General features: G+C 38.7%; 1 protein-coding gene across 11 annotated transcripts; it reads left to right on the forward strand.

Moving 5' to 3' along the window:
- The first annotated feature begins 447 nt into the window (after positions 1 to 447).
- Positions 448 to 26,926, forward strand: MARCHF7 (membrane associated ring-CH-type finger 7). Of its 11 annotated transcripts, none has more exons than XM_075512492.1 (11): positions 448 to 607; positions 6,060 to 6,216; positions 10,922 to 11,080; positions 13,205 to 13,376; positions 15,017 to 15,184; positions 17,059 to 17,853; positions 17,944 to 18,175; positions 18,438 to 18,607; positions 19,822 to 19,931; positions 21,342 to 21,455; positions 25,222 to 26,925. In XM_075512492.1, exons 2-11 carry the CDS (start codon positions 6,070 to 6,072, stop codon positions 25,492 to 25,494), a joined length of 2,340 nt encoding a protein of 779 aa, XP_075368607.1. In that variant the 5' UTR covers positions 448 to 607; positions 6,060 to 6,069; the 3' UTR covers positions 25,495 to 26,925. The 11 variants fall into 11 exon arrangements, with proteins under 11 accessions (XP_075368607.1, XP_075368608.1, XP_075368605.1 ...); XM_075512497.1 differs by having other exon boundaries at positions 449 to 607; positions 18,073 to 18,175; XM_075512495.1 differs by having other exon boundaries at positions 449 to 607; positions 18,022 to 18,175; positions 25,222 to 26,924.
- Positions 26,927 to 27,513: the final 587 nt, after the last annotated feature.

A 27,513-nucleotide genomic window follows, 5' to 3' on the forward strand; every position in this document is an offset into this window, starting at 1 on the left:
TGGTCATGAGATACAGTGGATTTATTTAAAAAACAATATTGAAACAGGAAGACTAGGTAGCATAGGAAGAAAACTCAAAACCTCTGCTTGCAGTTTTAAGGTTGAACGTTGAAAGTCGACTCAAACTGTGGCTTTTGGGATGTTTCTCCTCAAAAAGAAAAGAAACCCTGTCTTTAATACGAGGATTTTTCAGATCGCCTTCATTTTGCGGAGTGCCATAATTTTAATCTCCAACAGCTGAGGTGAGCAGTGCTAAATGCGACCTCGGGTCTCCTCGTGGCACCATCCGTTGTGTGCAACACAGTCCGGCGGCTGCCGCCCCCACAACTCCCGCCACCCCACTCGGCCGGCCCGGCGTGAGCCCCCGCCGAGGGGCCCCCTGTCTCTCACCCACCACCAGGCTGCTCCCGCCGCAGTTCTCGCGAGAGCTGGGCATGGGCGTGGCGCGGGTGGTGACGGACAGTCGTGCAGTCTCCGCGCTGTCGCCATTGTGTTGCAGGGAGAGGCGGCTGACTTGGTGTGGCGGTGTGTGGGCCCGGCCCGACTTGGCCCCTCCGGTGGCTCCTCAGCTCCTGAATGTCAGCGTCGTGAGGGTTGTGCCGTGAGAGTGAGTACAGACTGGTTACGGTGTCGAGGAGGGGAAGATGTCCCTGTACGGCCCAGCTCGCGCCTGTGTGCGGGGCCGGGGCCGGCGGCTCCGCGCCAGGGCTGGGGGGAACCATTTTGTCTCGGGGCTGGCGTCTGGCTCCTCCGCTCTTCTCTCTGCGAAGCACCAAGCACCTCTGACGGCCGCACGCCTCCGCGCCTTCTTTGGCAGCGAAGCTGTGTGACACCCTCTATCCCCCCGTTCCTTTCCTCCCTCTGAGGAGTCTCTGCCCGGCGGGGTCGGGGCAGAGCAGTCGGCGTTGCCCCTCAGCCTGGCGCGAGCCCCCGTTTGGCGTTGGCCTGGAGCGCGGGCGCAGCGCGGGTGCGGCCGCGCGCTCCTGGCTGGGGCTTAGGCCTTGCTGGCCTGGCCTTTCCCTTCAAGCCTGGGGAGGAGAGTACGGTGCCCTCTTCAGCGGCTCTGCGGAGCACTCGCTGTCTAGAGCCTGCTGGCTCCAGTCTGGGGGAACAGCCCAGCGTCATGGCACCAGCTGCTGCAGCGCAGGCAGACGGTCGGCGTTTGTAAATATTTTTCTTGCTCATGGGATTTTTCTTGCTCAGCTCCTGAGAGGCTGTTGAGTTTTTTGTCAGTCTTCCTTGATTGAAGATTGAGAAAATACCCCGAACAAAGAATTGCGCAGACTGAGAGAATTGTTCCTGAACTCCATCTTGTTTCTCATAAAAACATGATTGTGAGTAAACACGGAGGAAGACACGTGATAACAAGTTGCTCGGGAGAAAGGCTTATGAACAGTTGTATATCAGACCATACAAAAACCTGTAGACATAAAAGCTCAAGTCTTAGGTAGAAGTGTTTTTGCATAGTTCTGAGGTAGAAAACTTGAATTTAGGACCCGGGTGTGAAGCGTATGCTTCTGTCTTATTGAGGGTACAAGAATGCTTTAAGCTTTCAGTAGAAAGCATGGAAACTAGTAAAGGCTTCCCTTACTGGTAGACATGACTATCTCAAATTGCCCCTCATTTCTCAGTAGAGGGGGTTAGGGCAGAAGAGAGGAGGAGTGAGAGGTTATTATTTGAAATATTTGCTGTTTGTGTTATTTTTACCTTTTGAGATTACACTGCTTTCCCTCAAAGACCTCTTGGATCTTTTTATCTCTTGTTATCTCTATCTGTGCCTATGTTAGGTCTAGTTGATCTTTTATAACTTAGTTGGAGGGATGACAGATCCAGAAGGGCAGGACATTTGAGCTGTGTACTCAAAATAGGCTGTCCAGCTCGACCTCCCATTACAAGTTGGTCATCTGTTTCCCAGGTACAACTTTAAATTTAAAGCTTGATTTGAGAACTTGGTTTCTTACCGAGTCTTGACAGGCATCACATGTATCCCTTATTCCAGGAGACACAAGAGTTGTTTCCAGATTTTTCCATGAGGTTTTGATTGCTAAGTTGCGTAACATGGCATGAGCTGATGAAACATGTTGCTTTGATGAGAATAGCACTTCTCGCCCTGCTCGTCCTTTTCTCATTTCTCTGTTGTTTTTCTCCCTCTCTCTGTCTCTGTTGGAGAGTAGTGTGAGTAGTGTCAAAATGATGGAGAAGCCAGAAGTGTGTTTTGCCAGGATAGTGTATTGAGGTTGCTCAATGAAGGACACAGCAGGTGTCATCTTTGAGTAAGGTGTTCCTTTCCTTTGTGGCAACAACAGGCTTTTAAATCAATTCAGACTGCAACACAACTTAGATTTTTTTTTTTTTTTTCTTTTCCTCAGAGAAGTCATTTAAGTATTTTTTGGCCTCACTACCTTCTGTGTAAATTGAGGTGACTACTTTGTCATTACATAACTCATTACAGCATGTTAATCACCGCTTGGGATTTGTGGAATTCCTGTGTGGGTAAATAAAGTGTTCAAGGTTTTAATTTGACTGTCTTTGTGCTCGTTCAAGAAAACCCCTTAAGATGCTGATACTGTAAAAAGGAACCATTCTCATTCTGAAATATCCTATAAAAATATGATATTCCCCTTGCAGACAAGTATTATTGTGGCTTTAATAATATGAATTTTTTAATTGTGAGACCACTGTCTCGCTCTCTCCTGTGTTCTGTGATAGCTTAGCATATTCACCTTGACCACCTCATTGTGTTAACCATGATCAGCATAAGTCTTATATGTGTACTGCGTGTATTCAGGCCAACTGTGAAGATGGTTCTCAAGCTTCCGAAGTACAGTGCTTAAAATGGTTTTCAGGGAACTCTGGCCAAAAACACCCCCAAACAAACAAAACCCCCAAAACCTGAAAAAACCCAGAAGACTTCTTACTAGTGTGAAGAGCTCTTGTGTAGTGGTTTTTAAAAAATTATTAATCTGAATGACATGCTTCATGTCACTGAATCTTTGTTGAAAGGTCAAGATAAAAACCAGTTTCCTTGAGCAGAAGTTCCTTGCCTGGACCATAAGGGCTTTTTTTCAGTACCTTTCCACCTCTGCATCAAACAAGGCAGAGTTCCTCTTATCAAATGGCTGTTCTTGCACAACTCTGGTTCATCTTTGTAGCAGATCCTTCTTGTTTGCTGGTCGAGGCCAGGACTGCAGAAAAAATGTACAGTTGTATTAAGGAAATTAATCATAATGTCGGTGCATAAACTGACATAATAAATTTTGCATTTTCTAATGTGCTGCCTTTATCTTGTTTTAACACATTTTTTGTGTATAGTTTCTGCAAGATTTCTTTACTTAGAGAAAGAAAATATTATATAGACAGTATCATCCTGACATATTCAGGTTGAAATCACAACCTGTGCTAATTTACAAGATTAAGCTGATTGACAAGATTTTTCTCTTGGGGTTACCACTGGAGGAGGAGATTAGTCTTTTGTGCCTTTTTTTGTATCTTTGTAGAAGCAATTTGCTAATCTTGGAGTTCATTTCAGCTTCTAGAGATAGTTGTCTCTGGTGTCCGCAGTCTTCCACCCTGTCCTTTCCTATCTGAGTGCTCTTATTTTGTCTGTTCTGTGCATAGTGCTTAAGCAATTTTATTAGTATTAGATGAGCTCTAATTTAGTCTGGAAGTTCTTATAACTTCTTACGCTTCTGTCTCTTCCCTGCATTCATCTGGACATTAATTTCTACTGGTACGAACTTCCATCCCTTCTTCTAGAACCTTTGCATATTCTACATATGTCTGTGTCTGACTGTTATCTACGTTACTTAATTCATCTGGTTCCATGCCTGTCTGAAGCAAAGTGATCCAGAAGCAGAATGATCCGTAACGGAAGTGATAATGCTGGTGTTCTTTGTCAAATACTTAATAGTACAGAATTGGATCCATTATTCTGTGTGTCTGTCCCTTATATTTTGTATCAGGGTAAAAGGTAGATAAACAGTGCTTTGGATGTCAGATCTCATCAAGACCTACAGCTGTCCTGTCCAGTATACACCCTAGTCTATATTACTGTGTCATTAATTTAGCTTCACAGTTTGCAACTGGAATAGTTTGCACTCAGTGCAGCTTCAGACAAGTACTAGACTTGTGGTGCACGTTATGGGAGATTACCCTAAAGCTTAAATTAACCATCATTACAGCATCTTATCTAATGTTACAGATATGAATAGGGAGATTGTTACATTTTATTGCACAAATGATCCACTTGCAGTGGTGTATCTTAGATTATTAGATTTGTCCTTACTTAATATCTTTTAAACTTCCACGATTGACAGTGTTCTTTTGTACGTTGGAATGCTGCTTTAGAGCATTCTTATCGATACAGCTGCATTTACAACTTTGAGAATTGGATACAGTTGCTCAATATTTACTTAGGGGTTTAAATGCGATCTGGAAACTTAACAAATTCATGATTTCAGGTTCCTAATCCAAAGTTAGGCAAATGAGAATTTCAGATTCCTGAACTGATCTTGTTTAACTGCTGATGTCTCTGGCAAAAGCGAATGGGTTGCTAATGTCTGAAGCATGGTCTAGAAGCTGGTGTGCTTCTCCATAATATAACCCAGTAGCTCTTTTGTACACGAATGTAAACACTAACTTAAACTTGGTATGCTGTATGTTACAATATTTTTTTTCCAAATTAAAAAAAAAGTCCTTCTTGCAAGATTAAGCATTTAGGCTACTTTATGTTGTGACCTGTGTTGTAAAGCTAGCAACTGAGCATGCACCAGAACAGTGGTTAAAAAACCTTCCATTAAGGAAATTAACCTCAGCTGACCAACTGCTTGGTCAATGGAGTTCTGTACAAACTAGGTTTTACCAAGTAGAATATGTAAGGCAGCGTGACTTTAAGCCAAGATTAAAAGTCCTGAGTATGTGAACTCAACTTGAAACTGCACCCAGACATGAGGAATGTCAGGATCGATGCAGCAGCTTTTCACAGACTGTGTTACTGTGTGGAAAAAAATTGTGCTTTACTGATTGATAATTTTTTTCCCGATATAGCTTATTCCCATTCTCAGAAGGTTAAGCCAGAATTAAAAGTGGTTAAATAAAACAGATTGTACCACTTTTGCAAATCACCTTGTACCAATGGAATTCTCGGCCATGTGTTTTAGAGTTGTTAGTTATCATGCTACTCTTCCTGCACCACACCACTGAGGGATGCTGCAGTTCTCTTAAATTTTTTATTTAAGAGCTACCTTTTAGTGGTCTGATTCTGTCTCTACCACCCTGAGGAGGAAGAATCTGGGAATGTGAGCAAACCAGTTAGCTAGCTATCTGGAGTTTTTGAGCAACGTTAGTCAAGATATCCTTTCAAGGACAGGAATGACTACAGGATCACTTCTCATGCGGAAAAGGCACCAACATTTCTTTTGACATGCCTAGAAATACCAAAAGAGCAAATAACCACTCAGCGACTCAAAGGTAAATTTATATATACCTGTGAGACAGCATGTGCTCTTTTGTATACGTTAATTTTCATGCGAGTTGTGTTTGGAGAAGTTAAATATTTCTTTGAGGCAGGTAGACTGCAAATGTATTTTTTTCACAGGAAGGTGAAGTTTCATAGTTTTGACCCTGAACAGTAAGTCTGAGTATAGTGTCTGCAAGCTTGAGATGCAGTTCATTAACAGAAAAGTTACATATGAGTTTAGGAAATCTGAGGACTCTTTCCCTGACTCCTGGCTCATTTTGTGTTAATACTAGTGCTGCAGAGTTCTTAAGGGAGTCACACTTGTAATATAATAGCAAGAATATGTTGTAATAATAAGAATAGCAAAAGGGGCTATGTTTCTAGTTTTCTAACGTGGGATGGGAGAAGATGCAAAGAAGAGGTTACAAAAACTAGGGTAAGAACTCATTTCCCCATCTTACTGATGCACGGTCAGACTAAAGCGCTGTGTAAATATTTGTATGTGAGTCATATTTACGATACACTCAGAATGACTTGTGCGTGTTTTGCACGTAGGTCCCTGCTTCTAAAAGAAAAAAATAATCAGTGTGTCCTTATACAGGATACAAAGGATGGAGTCAAAACCCTCAAGAATTCCTCGAAGGATATCTGTTCAGGCCTCCAGCTCTTCTCTAGGATCTAGAACATTGACTGGAAACAGTTTAGCTGGTGCATACAGTGCAAGAGAATCTTCACGGAGATTAGAATCTGGATACCAGGTAATGTGTTTTGTCTCTTTCTGTAAAGTATAAATTCATTTAACGTCTGTTTTTCACCAAGAAAAACCCTAAAACCCAGGGGAAAAAAACCCAAAAGAAATATAAGGAAAAGTCCCACCCAGGGCCTTGCATTTGTGAACATAAACCAAGATTAATTCTAAAATGCAAGGATTTAATAACCAGGCCAATGACGGTATTCTGTAGCGTGAACTGGTAGTTCTGGGTTTGCCATCTTTACCTGCTTTTGTTTGTAGCTGCACCTTGAAAAATCAGCTGTTCGATGAATGAAGGGCATCCTGATACTATGGGTCTGTTTTGGCGCTAGTCAGCACAGTCTTAAACCTGGTTAAATGGGGTTTTCTGTTGAGGGGAGGTGAGGATTTTGTTTGAATTTTGATGCGTATAGGGCATTACGCTTCACGTGTGGATGATACAAAAAGTACAAGAATATGTTGCATTTCTAAGAGTTGACAGTAGGCTGTACTGCTCTGCAGCTCCTACTTTCTTTGCATTTTGTGAAGGTAAGAAGAGGGCCTTTAGGCTTACATCATACTGTCATGTCAGTATGTTAACGCAGCTAGGCTTTGTGTGCAATAGACAGGACTAGGGTAAAGGTGTTTGCTGTTTCACACGCAACATTTTGCACTAATCAAATTGCTTTTGTGGGGGAGGGGAGCCATGCTCAACAATAAGAAGTCACACTCTGCAGGTACTTTCTCTTTGAAAGAGTATCATGGGAAGTAGAGATTAAACTACTTCAGAAATTATTTTGGACACTTGGAAACAACAGATGGCTTTTTGGCTCAATTGTCTTATTATTTTGTTTCTGCTCCTGTCAGCAGTTCTCACCTAATTTTGGGCCCAGAAATGTAAGCCCATCTTGGTCTTTGAAATTGCAGAAACTTAACTCTGTGATTAAATGTTCATATTTTTTGATAAAATGGTTATGAGTTTGGTCCCTGCTGACAAGCTGTCTGGGATGTTTTATTATATAATGCCTCTTCCAGAAACAGTTTTACAAGTAATAGAGCTTTAATTATTTTTAGCACAATTACACGTATATGCGTTATGTTTTGCCATATCTAGCATGCATGTGTTCATTACTATATAGGCTACAGGGTATTCTTCAGTCATTTTTGCTTTTTAGATTCCTACACATTTTTCTCTGGCTGTCTGCTCAGCAAAACCAAATCAGATAGTCTTACTTTATTGTAGGGATTTATGAACCCACACAGTCTACATATCACACTGAAAGCTGTTGATCAGAAGATGAGTCTTGAGCTGAACTGTGCTGTGAAGTTAGATGTGTTACCACTGTTATGAAATTATAACACAAGGGAGCTATGTACTTTACATTATTTCATTTATTATAAGAACTGCAGTGTGTTCACTGCACTGCGTATTATCTTTTGTCTATTACCTGTTGAGCAAAGTGCTTCTAATCTGAGGGATGATCTTTATAACACTTCCCAGTTAAAAGAGAGGGGAAAATAATTGTATAGAAGATTATGTTCTATCCCTTCTTTCCACTTCAATTAATAGAAGGTAGTCTGAGAGTTTGTTACACAAGACTAGTGCTTAGTGATAAAAGCATAGGGAAGCTCCCTCTCTTGACTAACCTTTGGTACTTATAGAGCTGGTAGGAGCAAATTCCATTATTGCTTGCAGGTTAAGATTACAAGTGACTGGGGCAAGAAGAAACAAATAGTCTAAGTAAGATTAAGTCCAGTCAGATAGGAATGGAATGGGCAGGCCTTTTTGCTTTGTTAATCCGTTCAGAAGCCCGCCTTAAAATGTTAAGAGCTGCTTCAGTTCCAAATAATTTAAAAGATTTGTCACTTAGAAGCAAAAATGTGTGACTATCAATAGTGCTTTGGGTATATAGAGGAAAGAGAACTTGGAGACTTAGCTTTTTAATACACAGTCATTTCTGCAGCTAGAGACCATACTTGATTATAGCTTAACTCAAAAACTTTTGGAGACAGAGCAGTCAAATTTTGAGTGTTTGGTTTTGACTAGGGCTAAAAAAAAAAAAAAAGTTTCTGTCAGATGGGTTTGTTCTTGTTCTCCTTCCCCTTCCCTTTTTTTTCATATAGGTATGAATTCTTGTATGTCATACACTTTTGAGATCAGTCTGGGTGGTAGCCTCTGCTCATCTGAGGAGGCATAACAAACAGGTTAATTGTAAAATCATCTGCTGTGTGTGACATAGCGTTGTTTGTAGGTGACTTAAAATGCAAAAATCAAATTAGTGTAATGGTATGAGGAAAAAAAATTCTTAAGCTTTACGATACAACTTTGTTATTCATTTCATGAGAAATGAACTGGAAGTTTGGGGTTTTGTTTGTTTAATGGAGTGATAGGGTCAAGGGTAATATATAAAATGAATGTTTTTTGAATGTTTTCCTGATCACATTTTTCTGCTACTGAAAATAGGCACCCAAAATAGAATACCTTGTGTAATACTTTAATTGTTAAGTTCTGACAAGGGATGTTAAATAGTCCTAAGCTGAACTGAAGGAAGAAAGCAAACAGAACTTTTTTTTTTTTAAGTTTCAGACATAGCAATTAGGTTGAGCTTTCCTGATGTCATGCCTGATCATCTAGTTTTTCTTAAAGCCACTTATTTTATACCCACTATGTTGCTTTTTTTCTTTCTGTTTTGGCCTTGGGACATCTTTCAAAGAAATGAGCACAGTCCAGAGATGCCACAGCTACCAAAAGCTCTGTTGGCGTTAGAACGGTAGATGGTGTAGTTCTGTGAATTGGCTTTTAGTGCTGTGCTAGTGTGAGTGTGTTGTTCTTGGATTAAGGTCTTTACTGTGGTGATCCAGACACTTAAAATAAGATGAAATTCTCAGATCTTCAGAATCTAGCAGTTAGAGAAAACGGAAAGGCAGGTATTTCAAGATCAGATAAGTCTGCATGTATGGCTCTTATTAAGAACGTTTTAAGAGAGCTTTACTTTTATCTTAAAGTTGTGTAGTCTTGTGCCCATGGGCAGATTGTCCATATAGAAAATAATTTAGAAACTTGATGAATCCTACTGAGTCTTTGAAATAGGAGAAAACTTACTGGCTGATACTTTATTTTCAGGTTTAATTTTGTTTGTGAGAATGATGAGCACGAATATTTCTTCAGCTTTTTAAATCCTAATACTACAACCTTTAAGAAATAATGACAGAAACTACCATAGTTGTAGTATTAGCAGCTCATAGAAAGAGGATGGACAAATAATCACATATAAACTCTGCTTAGCTGTAATAAAATGGTTGGATTTATGTTATTTCTATTTATTTTACTCATTTCAAGGATTATTCTGTGGAGCAAATTAAATTGCAATTTAATTTCCTTAATTATCATCTATTCGCTGAAATTCAGTGAAACTAGTAGTGTAGAACCTCATCCTTTAGGTTCTCTTAAAGACAGACAGATTTGTATGTTAAATGGTTCCCGGTTTCATTATTAGAAACTTGCCTGTGTAGCCAAAGTAAAAATTAGAGCTGCTGAGTATCTTGGAAGAGAAAACACAAAAAGAACAGTTACAGTCATTGCCCTGCAGACATCAGACTTCAAATAATTTGAGCACTTTGTTCTGAGGTAATGCAGCAAACAATGTTTATTTGCAGGACTGTTTTGCCGAACAGTCTTGGTTTGTTACACATATCAAACTGTGCATTCAGTATCTTTGCACTGTGTCTGAAACTGGCTACTAAAACTGTTTACCTTATTTCTTAAGCCCAAAGTGGTTTGGTACCCAGTGCTGTTTACTGTTTTATGGTGGTATTCAATGTTAGTGATTTATAAGAAACTTAGAGACACAGAAGTTTCAATTTTGTAGTGAGAAATGGAAATGTTTTTTTGCTGCTTGCATGAAATGTAATTGGAATTATTAATGACTAATTTGCAAGCCTTCCCTACCAATAGCGCAATGATGGATTAATAGAATAGACTGCAGAGAAATAAAAAAACTTAAGCAGTGGTAAAAGGGAAGTGTTTAAGACCTGGAGAAGATACTGTGTAGTTTGCAGTAGCGTGTTGGGATTTTTTTTTTTTTTTGGTGTGGTTTATTTTTTTTTTTTAAGGAATAATAACTTGATGGCATAATTTACATTTGTTGTTCCATCTATTTTACTAGGGCAGATCATGCTCCTTATGTAAAAATAATCTGTTAGTAGGCCCAAAACATGATTTTTCTTCTTCGCGCCCCCCCCCCCATCTTTGCACCCACACTTTCCTGTATTAAAACTGGTAACCAGGACAAGACAGATGGCTTGCTTTAGTGGCCAAAAAGCCACTTTTTCTGTGGCACTTTTGCTGTCATGGAGACTCTTTTTCTACATGTGTGAGTGTTTTTACTTAACACTTGAAAGTGAGGTCCTTAATTCTGCTTGTTGCTGGAGTATCAAAGTTGGGGTAATGCCTCAAAAGCCTTACACTTCCACTTTTTATTGTCCACAGTCAAATGAGAGGACAGATAAAGGAGCTGATAATTGCCAGAAAGTAATTTTTAAAAAAATATTTCCTTTTGCCAGTGGTTCTCGCTTAGGCCCGTTTCATTTATTCTTGGGTATCCCTTGAGGTTTCTCATGAAAGGTTTCTAGATTTGTTAGTACCTCCACGTCCCTGTACGTTCAATATTCAGGTCAGATATTGAGTTAATTTTGAGTTACAAGATGCATATGATAAGCATGTTGTTCTTCAGGAATCCAGTGTATTGAATAGTTCCAGTAGAGACTGGGGAACTGGAGAAAGAGACACCCATGAAACTCCTTGGAAGCTTACAACGTCCTCTCCAGCTCGCTACTCAGGGACACTTGATCATCCACATTCTGGAAGATTTTTGGGAAGCAGAAGCAGATTGGTGAGAATTGTTAATGTGCAATACTTTAAAAAACAAAACAAAACAGGATTTTCCCTTAGCCTTCCCAGTCTGAAAAGCTGCTAGCAGGGGCTTACTGTAATGTTTCTAGATAAGTAGATCTTGTTAAGTCAAGATGGAGGGAAAGCAAGAAGATAGCGGTGTTAATACATTTTTCAGAGGATGAAAATAATGATTTGTTAGTTTTATTAATAGTTAAGAAATAAATTTGAAGTGAGAGTGGCTCTGCAAGTATCCATTTCAAAAGAAAAAAGGAAGGGGTGAATCGAATCACATATGTGGTATAGTCCTACGGATGGCAAAATTAATAGTTTACTCAGCTTGTTCCATCAGGTATTTTTAGGGGGTGTATTTTTTGGATGGTACCAGCTTTGTGAGTTAATACCAAGTTCATGGTTTTGGAGACCTCCTTTAGACAACTTAGTTGTGGAGGAGCAGTTCATAGTCTGACTGTGCTTACTTACATGCTGCTTACAGCATACTGTGAAAGAAGGTGGAGGCTAAATGTCACCTGACTGAGATCCAAGGCCTTAACAGGCCTTAACAGCTTGTCTGAACTGGACCAGAATGTGCCCTCATAACTCCAAAAATGAAGTAGTTTGCTTCTTTGTCATGCTTATGCACTGTAGAGTGACAATAAAATGCTTTCAATTGCAGTAGAAATACTAAGATGGGAAAAGCAGAAAACTGTGAAGATGCTTGGCGGGAAGATAGTGAACAAATGAAAATTCTGCTCGCTTTCAAACTGAAAGATGTTTGGGTACTTGAGAGTGGTCGCACCTTAAATAGGTGTTTGTTTTCTTGCTGTGACTTAAAGGTGAAGACGCTTTGAGATAAGTGGCGGGGAGGGAGTAACTAGTGTGGAGGTGCTGGTCTTCAGGGGAAGTCGTGGTACGTGTCTCTACATATAGCTGAAATGCAAATGGAGTCTGTGGTTGTAAGTGGCCTATGTATCTAGTTAGGTTGGTGCTATAGAGTTTTCAAAATGATACTTTTTTTTTCTCCCACTAAGGTTAATTTTTCTCTTAAACTAAGTTCTAATGCAAGTGAACGTTGCAGAAGACATTCTGAAACTTCCACTGATCAAATAGCAAATGATTAAAAGATAAGTTATATGTTAAAGAGATTATTCATGAGGGAAATTAACCTTGCTGTGTACTTGGTTTGTGATGTTAGTTTCTGTGTCTCCCCATCTGTCTCTTATGATGGGATAAGAGAAATACTTAGATACCTTTTAGTTTTAAAGAGTAAAAAGTAGTGGCGTAAGCTTAGTAAAAAAAAAAAAAAAAAAAAAAAAATTAAACACAACTATAACATCTACTCTCATTTGGTTGATCCTTAAAGGATCTTGGTTGTAGATACTTTCTGGGCGGACAAACAGCTCAATTGAGCTTTTTGATTGAGCTCAAGTTTTTTATATCAAAAAATTAAAACATTTCAAATAGAAAATGAATGCCTTGGCTGCAAGTAACCAAACTAACAGCTTTATAGGTTATCCCATTTTTTTTTTTTAATACTAGTTTCTGAAAACTGTTTTATTTCATTTCTGCAAAACTTGTTTTGTACCCATTCTTTACTCTGAACAGTACTTGACCTTAATGTAATCAAATTATATCTGGTCTAAACAGCTTACTAGAAGCTAGAGCTGACTCCTTAGATAAGTATGTTTTAGGTTGGTGGAAAAATAAGCTGGATTAGTTAAACTATTAAATAAAATAATGAAGCTGATCAGTTTTGGCCACTTATGGACAGCAAAATTTTGTTTCCTTGGAGATCTGTAAAGCTATATTTGATCATGTTTATAGCATCTTACAAGTCAGGAATACATTTTTCCCTTGTAAGCCACATCTATCTATAAAGGAAAAATAATGCTGATTGTAATAGAAACCGGCTTTTGTTGGTAGGACTGTCTTGAGTAAACCTGGGAATACTGATCAAGAGCACAAGCATAAATCCTAAAGTATTTTTAAATAAAAAGGCTTTACGTCCTAAAGGTATTCTTTGCTATTTTTGTGAGTCTTACCTTATGTACACTTTTGTTCAGTGTAAGTACATCTGAAATACTGTGTCTGTAATTTTCTTTTTATTTTTTTAATGTTATTTCAGTCTACATCATCTTCCTCTCATTTTACATCTGGGTGTTATGGTGAGTCTGAGAGAACTCAGGGAGCATATTCAAGACTGCATAGCCAGCAGCGAGATAGTGATTCAAAGAGACCTAAGCTGTCTTGTACATCTACCTCTTCTGTGAGAAGTAATGGCTTGACTGCCTTTTCAGGTGAGAGGTTGATTACTAGAGCTGAGTTACATGAAAATTGTCTGAGTAGTAAGATCAGGTTTTATCAAGTTTGAAAAGACTTTCTTTGAAATATTATGCTTTTATTATTATTAAATACTAAAAACCTATGCCTAACAGAAGAGTATGTTTATACTGATAGCAGTATCCAAAGTACTGAGAATGCTGTTAACACGGTCTTTTGAAAACCCAATTGTACTCGCGTCATTTCAAAATTATTACCTGTACCTATTCCATTTGCGGTAAAGCTGAACTTCATGGCTCAAATCTGTCTTAATTGGTTAAGATTTCAAGGAAAAAATGAGTGCAGCTGCTGTTACTTCATGAGTCAAGTTGTGTTGGTAAACCTACATGTGCCAGGGGCAGCAGAAAGGAAATCTTTACCTTACTTAGCTCTGTGTTCCAAGAAGCACAGCGTCATGGCTGGTGAGAGCACTGTCGTTAGGGGTCAGAGAAGAAAGAGTTCTTTTTTAGCAGCGCCTGAACTCATTCTATAGGCCAGGCAAAAATAAACATTCTATACTAGGAGCTCTTTCAGGAAAAACTGAGACTTTCATCAAAGCTGTAAATAAGCATGTGATACTTGGATAGATGGAAGTTAAGCAATATGCTAACAGAAGTCTAAAGGTCAGGAAATAATGGTCAAAACCTTATATTGGAAATATTTCTAGAATGTTTTAAACAGACCATTAGATCCATTCAGGTTACCTTTGTGAGTATGGATCAATGTTCTTTTCATATCCCCTTGTGGAACTACACAGCCATCCAAATAAAAGTTAATAAATTATTGCTCAAAACCCAGTATTGTTGATGCTTTCTTACTCTCTGTTAATAAAATGACCACCATTAACATTTCTTATTATAGTGTAGGACTCTCTGTCTTGCCATTTCTAGATTGGTTGGTCATCACACTGCTGAGCAATGAATGCTTAAATTTGGATTTAGAAGTTAGCAGTAAAACAAAATCAAGGTGGATTTTTCAGAGCCATTGAAGAAGACTTTTTTGGAACAAGAGTTTTGTTTACAGCTGGAGTACGTACAGTTCCCTACTTAGTTGTTGGACCTGTTAGCAAAAAACAAGATCTCTTTTTAAATTGATGTGTTTTACTCTGCAATGTGAGCAAGAACAGTATTAGTAATTGCTCGTAAAGTTGTGTTTAAGCTGCATTTTAGCTTTAGCTTAAATTCTTTCTGGAAAATGAATTTCAGGAGCATTTAAGAAGCATCATTAGAATGGCAGCATTTACTGAGTCTCAAGCTGCTGTTTTGCCATATTGTGAAGGCTATTTAATAACTAGCTACCATTAGAAAACAAGGTGCTATTTCTCTTTCTCCTCCTGTCCTGTATGAGTGTTACTGGGTCTGGCTTTTCACAAAAGTATTACTACTTTTTGCCAGTTTAGCTTTCAGAACTAACTCACTGTAAGATTAAATAAGTGCCAGCATCAGCAGAGTGCTGCTTGCTCTTGACTTTATGTTGGCAGCTGGCCACTTGATCAGCTTAGTGGTATTGTCAAACTCTCCCTTGATACAGTATAGCCAGAATGCACGCCTAAGTACCGGCTTTAATGGATTTTTAAATTATTACAAAAACAGGGGATTTATTAACTTTTTCTTTCTAGATTCCTCTTGGAGGTATAGTAGGATTCCTAGATCTTCATCAGTGATGCTTGGCTCCCTTGGAACTGAGCTGGTGAGAGAGCGAAGAGAGTTAGAAAGAAGAACAGATCTGTCTGTTAATAACCTGGTGGATCACAGCTACAGAAACAGTGACTTTTCATCTTCAACGTGTAGGTATTGTACAACTGAAAGCTTGTAAACCCATAGGTTGCATGCCTGTTAGTTTCTTCATGTGTTCTTTTAATATTTTCTTCAAAACACAAAACCAAAAGATCTATTTAATTTTAAGGTATCCTTTTAAATACAGTTGGTTGGCCACTTTCCATGCATTGGCTAAACCATCAAAGGATATATGAATGGTCTAGCTTGTAGATGCATTCAGTCATAAGAAAATGGCATTGGTGTTTCCCACTGTAACTGTGTGAAGAGTCAGTAAGCCTCCTCTTGTTCATCTTAAGATCTCTTTGTATTTGGATATGGAAAAAGAAATGATGTTAATTTGACTCAGGAAAGGGTTTTCATGAAGATGTCCATGTCATATTATCTCTTTCCATTTGGGTTCTTGAGTGGTTATTAGGGAAAATTGCTAGGCCACTGAAAACAAAAATGAATAAACACATACTTTACATGAGGTAAGAGGTTTGTTCCATGGTAACTGCTAGGACTAATATGGACTTCTGCACTGTCACTTTCACTTTCTATTCAGTGTTCTGGCCTTGTAGAGCTGTCTCGGGGGAAGCTCGTCATCAGTCTTGATCTGCCACCTTTTGCAGATGCATTAGTGGTATTTTATAAAGAAGTTGTTTAAAAAAAAAAAACCAAACCATTTTTACAAGTATAGAAGATAAGCAGAAAAGATAAAAACTAGTTTCAGGTTTCATCCTGCAGTCTTGCCTTGCCAGAAGAGTATGTTTTAACGTCATCATACTCTACGTTTCTTTAATAAGTGGACAGTTGGAGTTTACCTGGTAGAGCCTAATGGGAGAAGTGGATGGGTGGACAGCTTTGCTTTGTACTGTCCATGCTGCATTTCTAGCAGTAGTGCCACCGTTAAGTGCTATAAAAATAACTCCCAACTGTGTTCCCTGCTGTGTAATCAAAACCATATGGCAGATGCTTGGCATCTGTGTAGATGTTTCTTTAGTTAAAATCTGCCAGATGCATAAAACTCAGCTTCAACAATAAATGGTGATTGCAATGCAGAACCTGTTAAAAAAAAAAAAAAAAGCCACACAAAAGAAAAAACCACCAAAACTACAAACATGAAAGGTTTCAATTCCAGATTATATGGAGAAAGCTTCTGCTTCCTACCTTAATCTACCTAAGCTTGTTAAGTAGTTAAAATATTGAAGAAGTTTCCCTTCTTATGAGGTTAGGGGGCTTCAGCTGCTTCCTTCTTCCCCTTCTTCTCCCTCACGCCCCCCCAACCTAGCCATTTGAGGAAGGGGACTAGCTGATGTTAGCCTCCTCAGCTGCTTCATGTAATGTTAACTACAGTGCAGCTACAGTAGAATTCTTCTCAGTGTGTTGAGGTACTTAAGCGTATTTTCTCTAAATACTGTGTATAACAATCATAGAGTGGATTGGGTTGGAAGGGACCTTTAAAGGTCCTCTAGTCCAACCCCCCTGCAATAAGCAGGAACATCTTCAACTAGGTCAGGTTGCTCAGAGCCCCGTCCAACCTGACCTTGAATGTTTCCAGGGATGGAGCATCTACCACTTCTTTGGGCAACCTGTTCCAATGTTTCATATTCATATATAAGAAAGCGAGTCATACCTTGATTATCTGAAGATTTTGGTGGTGTTAGATTCCAAATGGATTTACCAGACTGAAACCAGTCTGGGTTTCAGTTTAACTTTAGAATTCTGGTAAGTAAATTTAAACTTAATATGGCTGTGGAATCTACCTGCCAAATTCAAAACAATTTTGCGTAAGGATCACAAAATCCTGAACTTCTGCATTTACACTTTAGAGTTATCCATCTGGAATGTAACAATTAGAGCATGTCTTGTCATAGTATTTTCCTCTGCTTTTCTGCAACAGATCTTCAAGACAGGCCTGCGTCTTCATATGCAGAGGGAGCAAGACCAAAAGAGAACTCGTTAAGCACTTGGCGGCTGAATGCATCCATGAACCACCAGTTGCCTTCTGATCATCAGCCATCTTTTTTCAACAGAGACTCTAACATGAGCTCTTCAAGATCCAGCTATTCTTCAAGACAAAGGAGAAATGAATTGGAATCTCCCCAGAGGAGCACACAGCCAGCATTTTCTCTTACTGCTGTTAGAGATGAAACTCCTTCCTCAAGTGGTTCTGAAAGGGTTTTATCTTCTCAGAGGTCATTGAATGAGCCTGCAGCCGACAGCGAAGGGAGGCGCACAACCAGACAGCTGCTGTCTCGTTTAGCATCTAGTATGTCATCTACATTTTTCTCTCGAAGGTCTAGCCAAGACTCATTGCATACAAGATCATTAGGCTCTGAAGAGTCCGCGGTGGTCCCAAGAGTTCAAGCTTCTACTCTGTCAAGCAGTAATGGAGCTGCAACTCCGGAAGTTCCAGGACTTCAGACATCTGAAGCTTCTCAGGGATTTAGTTTTCTTAGACGAAGATGGGGTTTATCAGGAGTTTCACAGAATCATAACTCTGACTCAGACGGGGAAAGTTACAGACCAGACTCTGAAAGTAGGAGCACAGGATCCTGGTTATCATCGTCTTTGAGGAACAGATGTACACCTCTCTTTTCCAGAAGAAGAAGAGAAGGAAGAGATGAATCTGCAAGGATCTCTACCTCTGATACAACTGCTAGATCACAACATGTCTTCAGAAGAAGAGAGCCAGGTGAGGAGACCTCTCTTGAAGCATCAGATAGCCCTCCCCGGGCTTCTGTTAGCAGACCACCAACACCTGCAGTATCTGGTATTCCTACAGCTACTGCCTCCCCACCAGATTCAGACCACAGTAGGAGAAGTTCTGGAATTCTGCCTGGTTCTCTCTTTCGCTTTGCAGTGCCTCCAGCATTAGGAAGCAGTCTGTCTGACAATCTTATGATAACTGTAGATATTATTCCCTCTGGCTGGAATCAGTCTGATGGACAAGAAAGTGGCAAGTCTAAAATACCACCTTCAAGAGATCCAGAAAGACTCCAGAAAATTAAAGAGAGGTAAATTAGTATGTTTTTTTGAGATAATAAAATGTACCTGACTTAACACGAGAGGGTTTTCTGTAACCATGATGTTAAAAGGAAACTTTGCTTCAGAGAAGGTGGCAACTCAGTCCTCTGTCACCTGTGTTCTCACCTTTGTCTTTAGAGAAACTTGTTTTAATCCTTGTAGGTTTGAGGACAGTTTGATGAGCGGAATTGTCGTTATAAAAAGTCTTACATGAAGTGTGTCACAGCGTTTGTTGATATTCCTTCCTATCAGCCTGCTTTTAGAAGATTCTGAAGATGAAGAGGGTGACTTATGCAGAATCTGTCAGATGTCCTCTGCAAGTTCGGACAACCTTTTAATAGAGCCATGCAAATGCACTGGAAGTCTGCAGTATGTTCACCAGGAGTGCATGAAAAAATGGCTGCAGTCCAAGATTAATTCAGGTAAAGCAGACTCTAGACCAGGGTAGACTTCCAGTTACATTGGGAGCCTTATCAGGAGGATTAATCGTACCAATACTGAGGTATTTTTTTGAAAAAAGAGCAGTTGGGGACAAACAACAGTGTGGCACTTCCAGGCTTATTGTGTGTCTGTGCAGCTTCTCATGTGAGTAGTTCCAAGAACTGTATTTGTCATTCAGAGCATTACATTTTTGGGATTGTCTACTAAGGTATTGGACGAAATATAACATTGCAGAAGTGTAGCTTTAGAGCTACTCTACCGCTTTGGGTAAGTTTGTTCCCCACCCTTCCTTGTGCATGTGGTTCTAGTTTTTAAGGCTTTTATAGCCAGGCTGACTGTAGCAGAGTGATAGGAATTTGAAAATCCAAAAATGTTTTTCTATCGTAACTATACTTAATTTTTTTTTTTTAAGATACTAACTTCTGTTCAAAGCAGTTAAAACTGCTTGTTCAAAAAATTACTTCAAAGTGCGTATAGAATTGTTTAAGAAACACTTCAGAAATTGCACACTGTACAAATGTTTTTGTAATAAAGTGATTTACTAAGTTATCTGTAGTATTTTTAAGACTTAAAAATAGGTGGCTTGGTACAAGACGTGAAGATCATGGAATACTTTTTACCAAAGGAAGGTGCTAGCATCTGTTTACTCTTTTACTTGGTATCAGAGGACCCACATCAGAGTAGGGACGTATTAGAAGCCTCAGTCTGTAGGAAAAATTTGAAGTATTTAACTATGTAAGACATAAATCCACCGTGAACTTGCTTTGTTCATCTTGCTGCTTATGGAGCAGCTTGTTTTAAACCTGGTACTCGAACACAAATTGTTACTCTGGCAACAACTTCAAGCTATTCCACTATATTTATTATTACTTTTGTGTATATTTGAATTATGCTGTAGAATTCAAACAGCCCAAGCAGTGATTTTATGCCAGACTTACGGTAAGAGGCATACGGTGTCCAGAATCAATGAGGCAGAATACATGGAGCTGGATAGAGAATAAACATTCTATGGCGTAGAAATTCTGACAGTAGCAGATAGTCACTACATTTGTATTAGAGGCTTTCTTTTCTTCTAACCTTGCTCGGCAAAATAAAGCCAAGAATTAGTTACAGTTTGTAATGCTTGTATAATTGTGTCCTGTGTTATAGATTGTTGCAATTTGACACTGACTTTCCCCCTGCCCCTCCCCACCAGGTTCTTCTTTGGAAGCAGTAACAACTTGTGAACTGTGCAAGGAGAAGTTGCATCTGAATCTGGAAGACTTCGACATTCATGAACTCTATAGGGCACATGCAAATGAACAAGTTAGTATATTTAGCCTAATTTGGTAAGCGTTGGTTTAGTGCTGGGAGGGTGCTCTCCTTTAGAGAAGGAAAATGCATCTCCTTTTCAGAAGGACTGTTATGCACATAGAGTAATGTCAACGTGGAGCAGATTTTTCTCCTCAATATTCAGAAAAGTTCTGTCTTCCTGCTGTGCTTCCTATAGCTGAGCTTTCAGTAAGTGTAATAGATATCTTGTCCTTTTCTTAGTTGCAGATCTGTCATCTATCTTTGGAGCCCAGTGTCTCTGCCACATAGGTGTAGTTGGAACACTAGTATGATTAGATTGAATTTCACATTAAGTCATGAATTGTCGTTTCTTTTAGCTGGTTTTTAACACGCTTAAGCAGTTGTTTTAAACATTCCATTAAAAACTTTTTTTGTTTCATTAGAGGGGTAGAAACTAACCTCTTTTCTAACAGCTTCCTGCTGCTCCTTCAAGTCCTTTCCTAAACTAAAAATAATTAAAGGCCCATTAATATTACTCTCATTATATAAAATACATTATCTTAGAATTAACGGATTGTGTAGTATTTAAAAATGAACAAATAACAAAAAGCTGGCATTATTGTAATGAACTTTATTTAGAGGGTTTTCCTTATTCTCTGGGTTGTATTCTCTGAAGGTAGAAAGACTAATGAAATCTGCCTACCTCAGAAATTGAAAGAAAATACAAAGTGACACCAGTTTTGGGGCCAAACATCAACCTCACCTTTTCTTCTTATTTAGAGTAAGCTCTTACCCTAGTACTCTAGTTCCTGTCACTTGGGCCAGGCTCTGAAAAGTCTTTCTCGAGAGTGCCATCATCTTATGTTTTAGCACTACTGATTCTTGGTTACTGTCACTGTACTTTGATAGAAGTAATAGCTTTGAAACTTTTTCCTAAAGAATTAACTCTGAATGATCAGTTCAGCAGTAGCATGTTGAAAGTTTTTCTTTTTCTTAGCAGGGAAAATGATTTCTCAAAATATTTACAACGTCATAAAGTTCTTACAATATTTCCCTTTATTTTTGGCTTTCTGTAAAGCGTTGGAACCGCTGAAAAGAAACCAGCAAAGTTTGTTGTTTTTATTTTCCCCAGTGGTATAATACTCTGATTTTCAGATTTCTTCCTGTGAACTAATCATGCTGACTGAGATTTTATTTGTAGAACTCTTCTGATTTATCTGCAAGCATAACATGTTAGATCTGGGGTGGGTGGGAAGAACCAGAAGTATAAATAGCTTTTCAGTAACTAAAACTTTTTAGTATTTCATTTCCCTAATTCTCTTGGAACAGCTAGAGATCAAATATATAATGTTTCCAGTAAAAGTCAGTTCTTGTTCTACTTCTTGAATCATATAGGCAGACGTATCACTGACATTCTGAATGTTTCTTTTGATCTCCTTTAAGGCAGACTATGAATTTATCAGCTCTGGTCTCTACCTTGTAGTGTTGTTACACTTATGCGAGCAGCGCTTTTCTGATATGCTAGGAACTGCAAGTGAGGCCAGCACACGTGTCAGAGTAAGTATGCAGTGATTTTTATGGCAGGAATTGCTTGTACAGAGAACTTGGAACTGGGTTGTTACCTTGAGTGACCTAGGAGCTAGATACCCAAGAAGCATGCTTATTTAACAAATTTAGGACTAAAATGCTCTGGGTTTGTCAATGCAGTAACACTGTGTTTGATCTGAAACTGAAGATACTAGTTTATTGCAGTTACTGCATTGCAAAATCATTTTTGCCGAGGTTGTTGGTAATTCATTGCTTTGCATGTATGTTGTCACGATTACTGTGAATTTATGCAAAACTGGAAGGTTAACCTCTCTCTGTACAAAACGTGCAGTTGAGAGTGTTGGACTGTCTTATTTGAATAATTTTTCTCATTATGCCAGTCTACATTGCAGAGGTCTAGACCTTGCAATGCTTGTCTGCTGGATTGCGCCTAAATATGTACTTGAATATTGCATTCTGAAACCGTCTAGCTGTACCATGATTTTCTGGCATTAGTCAAAACTCTTATTAGTTGTATTTGACTGGATTCTTGTCGCTTCAATGGCTTGGCTTAGAAATGCAGTAAGTACACATTTTACCAGTAAGAGATCATCCTACGAAGTAGTTTCTCCATAGTGGCTCATTCAGAAATGCTGTATTCTACATGTTTATTTGATACTAAATAACGAATCGGTGCTCTTCATCAACTGAGCTCCTGAAAAGCTGATTGATTTTTTTTTTTTAAATTGTATACAAAGAATTGACAATATTAAGCTTGTCCAATGTTTATCGGAATGGTTGCTAGCAGGTGCTAGGCCTTTGGGGTAGAGGCAGGACTGTGCTCTAATCTCTTACTGTATTAGAACAATGGTCCTCTTTTCTGTACACGTCTAATGTAGAGCTTGTATTCCATGATGCACAAATGAAATGTCCAGTTTTCTCTGCTACAAGTCTAGAGACATAAAAGACACATAATCTAATAGTAGCCAGCATCCAGTACGGTTTATTAGCTTGAGCGTATTGCAGAAATAAGATGTTTTTACTGGTTTTTCATCAGAGGCGGCATTACACAGTTGTGTGACACTGCATTTTAAACCAGTGAGAGTACCGATGCGTGCTTGATACTGAGCATACAACTGAGCTATGGAAACTGTAGCATTATATTCTTGTTTCATTTCATTTGCTGTGTCTCAACATCTGGACTATCACTGAAAGAATGACATAGATTGTCACTGACAAAAAAAACACCTGGCTGAGACTTTCAAAGTTGCCTAAGGAACTTGTATTCCTAGGAATTTTGGCTTTGGGTTTTGATATCATGTACTTTTAACATTAAACTGCCACCAATGCCTCATAGTAATCTTGCTCTTAAACTTTTTATTTACAGTTAAAATCGTAAGTGTATTTATGCATTTTTCATTAACCTCATTCAGTCAGAGGGCTCTGTTTTGCCATATGAATAGTGAAGTAAATTAAATGGATCCAACTAATGCAGTCCTTACGGATTAAGTTTTTCTGCATTACAATTTCTAGGAATGGTTTTAATAAAACTGGCACTTGTGTGTGTGTGCTACTTTCAAAACTGATGTGTTTTACAGACTGTAGAACATGAAGATGACGCCACTAACTGCTACCAGAAACATTTGATATAGAGTGGAAGCTTAAATAACTGTGCAATAGCAACTTGAAGTCTAATGTGTGGGGATTTATATTAAATTTTGCATTGATTTTTGTAAGTTGGGCGAATGGGTTAGGATAACCGACAACTGGGATGAAGCTTTGGGATGTAAAAAGTGAAGAAAAAGTGAAGAAAACTTTGCTAACTTGTTGCAAATTTCTGCAGATAACTTTGCAACTTTTAAACTACTTTCTCTCTGCCTTGTTTCTAGTTTATTAACCTTGCAAGAACTCTTCAGGCACATATGGAAGATATTGAAAGTAGGTGCTTCCCCTCTTCCCCTCCCCTCCCATTAGATCGACTCAAAGTTAAATAAGTACAATCCTCCTTGCCAAGATTCATAATATCGCACTTAATTACTGAAAATTTGACTTTACCCAGCAGTGCTTTTTCCATTATCAGTAGAATTATTCCGAGGGGGAACTGGTTTTAATTCTCCATGATTAATTTCCCAACAGCATAGAGTTGTTTAGACCACAGAAGTGTTTTCTGCGAGTGATAACAAGGTTCCACACTAGTTACAGTTTGGTTATTGAATTCTAGTAGTACCTAGTTATGGAATTGGTGGTGACGTTCAGGTTGTAGCCTTTTATATGAGTCCTAGTGGAAAAGAATCATTTAAAGCTGAATTTCACTGCACTTAAATTGCCGTACTTCTCTTGCCATTTCCTCTTCTCCCCTTTCTTTTTTTGCCTTCTTCTCCCCTTTCTTTTTTTCTATCGACACACACTTTTCAGTTGTGTGTATTCCTTGATCAGACCTATCCACTTCGGGAATGAAACTTAACAGTTGCCAATTTTGGCAAAGGACTAGCCTACTTTTCACCTAATGGTTTCTTCAGTGTGCTTAAATTCAAAACTCTATGCTGCCTTCTGGTAAATGTATCCTGAATCTAAGTATTATTTCTGGGCATGATTAATAGGCAGTAGAAGGGTAGTTGATCTACCTTCCCCCCCGCCTAGTGTGCATGTGAATGTCTGTCAGCATTGAAAGTTTGTATATGACTTTTCAGTGCATAGGATGTATTTGGAGTACAATAAGGAATGTGGGGTGTGTGTGGAAGTTTTAGTGCAAGGAGCAGGTGATAATTTCTGCATTCAGAGGAGACGAAGGTGGGCTTGAGCTCAGAATTTATTCCTAAGTTATGTGCATCCTTATTAGAGCAAAAATTAATCTTAATGAGTGCTATTGTACACTAATTTAATCTATATGTGATTCAGGCTTTATCTAACTTGCAGGTAAGGAATACTGAGTTTTAGATTTATTATTGATGCTACTTTAGTTACATTTCTCTTCTAAGAAATGGAGAAGCGAGGAGACAGACCTTGCTTCTTTCTGTGTTCAGAGATGGAACAAGTGACTTGAGTGTAAATACTTTCTCGACTCTGCAGAGTTTGCTTAAGAGGACAGATTAAAGTCATGTTACGGACAAGCTTAACAGTTTACAAACCTATTGTAGTTGTGTGTACTGACTCTTTTAATCATAGTTGACAAGTGTGTATTTGTCTTTTAATTCACCTTGCAACAACAAAATTCTATGCATATGTGGGCTTTATGTTCATTTTGCATATGCTGCAAGAATGGGGGTGGAGAGAGGAGCTGCTTCCAAGTAGGCCTGACTTAATTGCATTAAGCAACGTGTATATATATAAAAAAATATTTTTAAGAGTCTTTGAGTTTGTTTAGACTGTTGAATCTTTCTAGATATTTTAGTATCCAAAGTGTTAACTTTGTGAGTAATTTCTTTCCCTTGTGTTGGGTGCTGCTGTCATGGATTGAATATATTCTCCTCTGACTACTGTTGGAATTAGCCACTGTGATCACTACATAAAAGTTGAATCTCTGGCGTTAATTAAGTTTTCTTCCTTTTATTTTGAGGAAGAACAGCAGGAGGACACTGCATTTTGTAATGTCGAGTTTTGATTTGAAAATGCTATATTTTTTCAGACATGAGATGCATTTAAAAATTAAGCTATGTGATTACACAAGGTTTGGGCAAGTATTACCATCTGCTATTTAATGTTACAAAATTACCTTTATTTCCACTACTCATCTTAAAGTGCTCTAATTTCACAGACCTTTGTCAAGGCTTCTGATTATACTGTGTTGTTCCAACAGCTTCTGAGGATGATTCTGAAGAGTGATGCTGGTAGAACTTTCATGCTGCAAGAGACAAATGGAATTGCTGCAGAAATGCTGAACTGGCAAGAACAACATCAACATGCATTTGTTTTTTTCCTCTCAGTAAAAAGCGCATTGAATATTACTGTAGTTTTTGAAGCATTGTTGAATTCAAAATCAACTGCTGCACAGTGGAACTCAGTGGACTTGAGAACTACTCAGCATGTGCGAGGATTAGATACATATAAAGCAACTTCCCTTTTTAAATGATGAGGATGATGTGCTTTGTTTTGGAAGACATCAGATTTTGAATATTTAAGGAAGCTATATCTCCCTTTATGTTTCCTTCTTACTGTAGTCAGATTTATGGTTTTGTCTGTCGAGTTTTGCTCCTCTACTGGCACTAAGTGGTTATAGTGGGTTTCAGGGTGAGGGTGGGCAGGGAGGGTGGGGATGTCCATGTACTTAAATAGGTTTTGTTTGGGTTTTTTTAAATGCCTCTGTTGCCGCATCATATAATAACTGATTGCTTCCAGTGTTAATGAATGAACAGGAGTATGAGCAAGTTACTGTAAAGGTTGTTTGGGTTTTGGTTTATTTGAAGATTATTATTTAACTCAAAAAGCAATAAGAACTTGCAGTGGTCTTCTAATACTTAGTGTTAGTGATGGCTTTTTTATGTACCGGTTTGGAAATTGGAGATTATATTTGATATTATGTGGCTGTTCCTTTATGGAATATTGCAGGTGTAAACTCTTGCATTTCAGCATTCCTGGCAGTTATGCAACTTGATAAAGACCTAAGGTTGTTGAGTTTAATCAGACTTTTTTAGATCCCACCTTCACTGTTCAAAGCACTGGTTATCAATGTGTTTTCTAGTGTTGTCACTTCTTTATAAATAAAGATGATAGAGGTATGCATCTCTACTGGTATTGTCCATTTTATTTAAACATGGATGTCTACCAGAACTTACACTTGAAAACTTAGAAAGCTATATAGTCTGTGGTATATCTTTCCTAATGTTTGTAAATTCTTACACAGTTATTTAAGATTGTTTCTGACCATTTTGGACTGAAATGCTTTATATGAATGGTGGTACAATAAATTGTCATACGTGTATTGGAATTGTATTTGCTATAAATGTTTATGTTAGCTTTTTAATTATTACAGTAACAATGTATCTGCAAAGAGTGCAGTATGTTGAAATACCTTGAGTTTAGCTTATTGTTACAGGATGCAAAACTAACTTGTGCGGAAGAAAGGATGTGCCTTAACAGCTGAAATGAACTCGTGATTTTAAGAGTTAACTTTGCTAGCATTACGTGAGATGGCCTGTCATCTGTAACACTTGAAAGAAAATGGAATGCTAAGGAAATTGCACATTTCTATGCTCATTCTGGTAACCTTAGGCATTGGGTATTCGGTGCCAACACTCAGAAGTATCATTCCAGCAATTAGTTGAAATACAGCTCTCTTTCAGACGTTCATTTGAAAAGTGAAGGTCCAGGCATATGTGAAAAGGTTTCTAACTCATTTCTGGAGAAAGTGAATTCAGGTTTATAATAAAAGCTAAATGTTTAATCCTTTCTGAGTTAGTTGATACAGCTTAATAAAACATCGTACAGTGAAGCAGACAGTATTTCATATGCACTCATTACATTTGGAGTTACAAGCATGAGCTTTGATAGCTTAATAAATTGATGACTTGAAGGATATTTTTAAGAATTTTTTTTCTTCCTTCCTTGTAATAAATAGCACTCTGTGGAGGTGAGCAATTTAAGTAGCTGCAGTTCCATGTACAAATTCGATTCAAGTGAATTGTCACTTTGTTGTCCTGCAGCCTGGTTGAGCTCCAGTGCAAATGAAGGAGTGACATGGGGGAATATCATGGTGGAATTGGTGAAGAGCAGAGGGTCTGAATGCACCAATTAGGAAGAATGTTGCCGCCAGCCCCAGCTTCCTCCCCCAAGGAGAGCTCTGCCTTGCAACCCAGACCCCCCCTAGCTATAGAAGGGTAGAGGCTGGGAGCAGCCAGGATGTGTTGTCTTACATATACTTGTGCTGTGAGATCTCTGTCCGTGGGAGCATCTGTCTGTGCAAGCCGTGGAGGGTCCATGCAAGTGTATTTGTGTAAGCACAAAGCATATACGTGTTCATGCAGGTGTCTGTGCAAGCATGCGTTTGTCTTGTCTGCTGATGCAGTCTAATGCCTGCACCGTGTTGTCTCCCTGGGTTTGGAGACCTAGAGAGCGGCTGCAGCTTGTTGCTGGTTCTAGCTGTTTCCAGGTG

The sequence above is a fragment of the Mycteria americana genome, chromosome 9 (genome assembly GCF_035582795.1).
Source record: "Mycteria americana isolate JAX WOST 10 ecotype Jacksonville Zoo and Gardens chromosome 9, USCA_MyAme_1.0, whole genome shotgun sequence".
Taxonomy (NCBI): domain Eukaryota; kingdom Metazoa; phylum Chordata; class Aves; order Ciconiiformes; family Ciconiidae; genus Mycteria; species Mycteria americana.

Bases quoted from the DNA above. Each gene is read 5' to 3' on its own strand.
- MARCHF7 (XM_075512490.1), top strand. From the start codon at position 6,070: ATGGAGTCAAAACCCTCAAGAATTCCTCGAAGGATATCTGTTCAGGCC. The intron at 15,185-17,058 runs GTAGGTATTGTA...TTTCTGCAACAG, and splicing joins TGACTTTTCATCTTCAACGT to ATCTTCAAGACAGGCCTGCG. The intron at 21,456-25,221 runs GTAAGTATGCAG...TTGTTCCAACAG, and splicing joins AGGCCAGCACACGTGTCAGA to CTTCTGAGGATGATTCTGAA.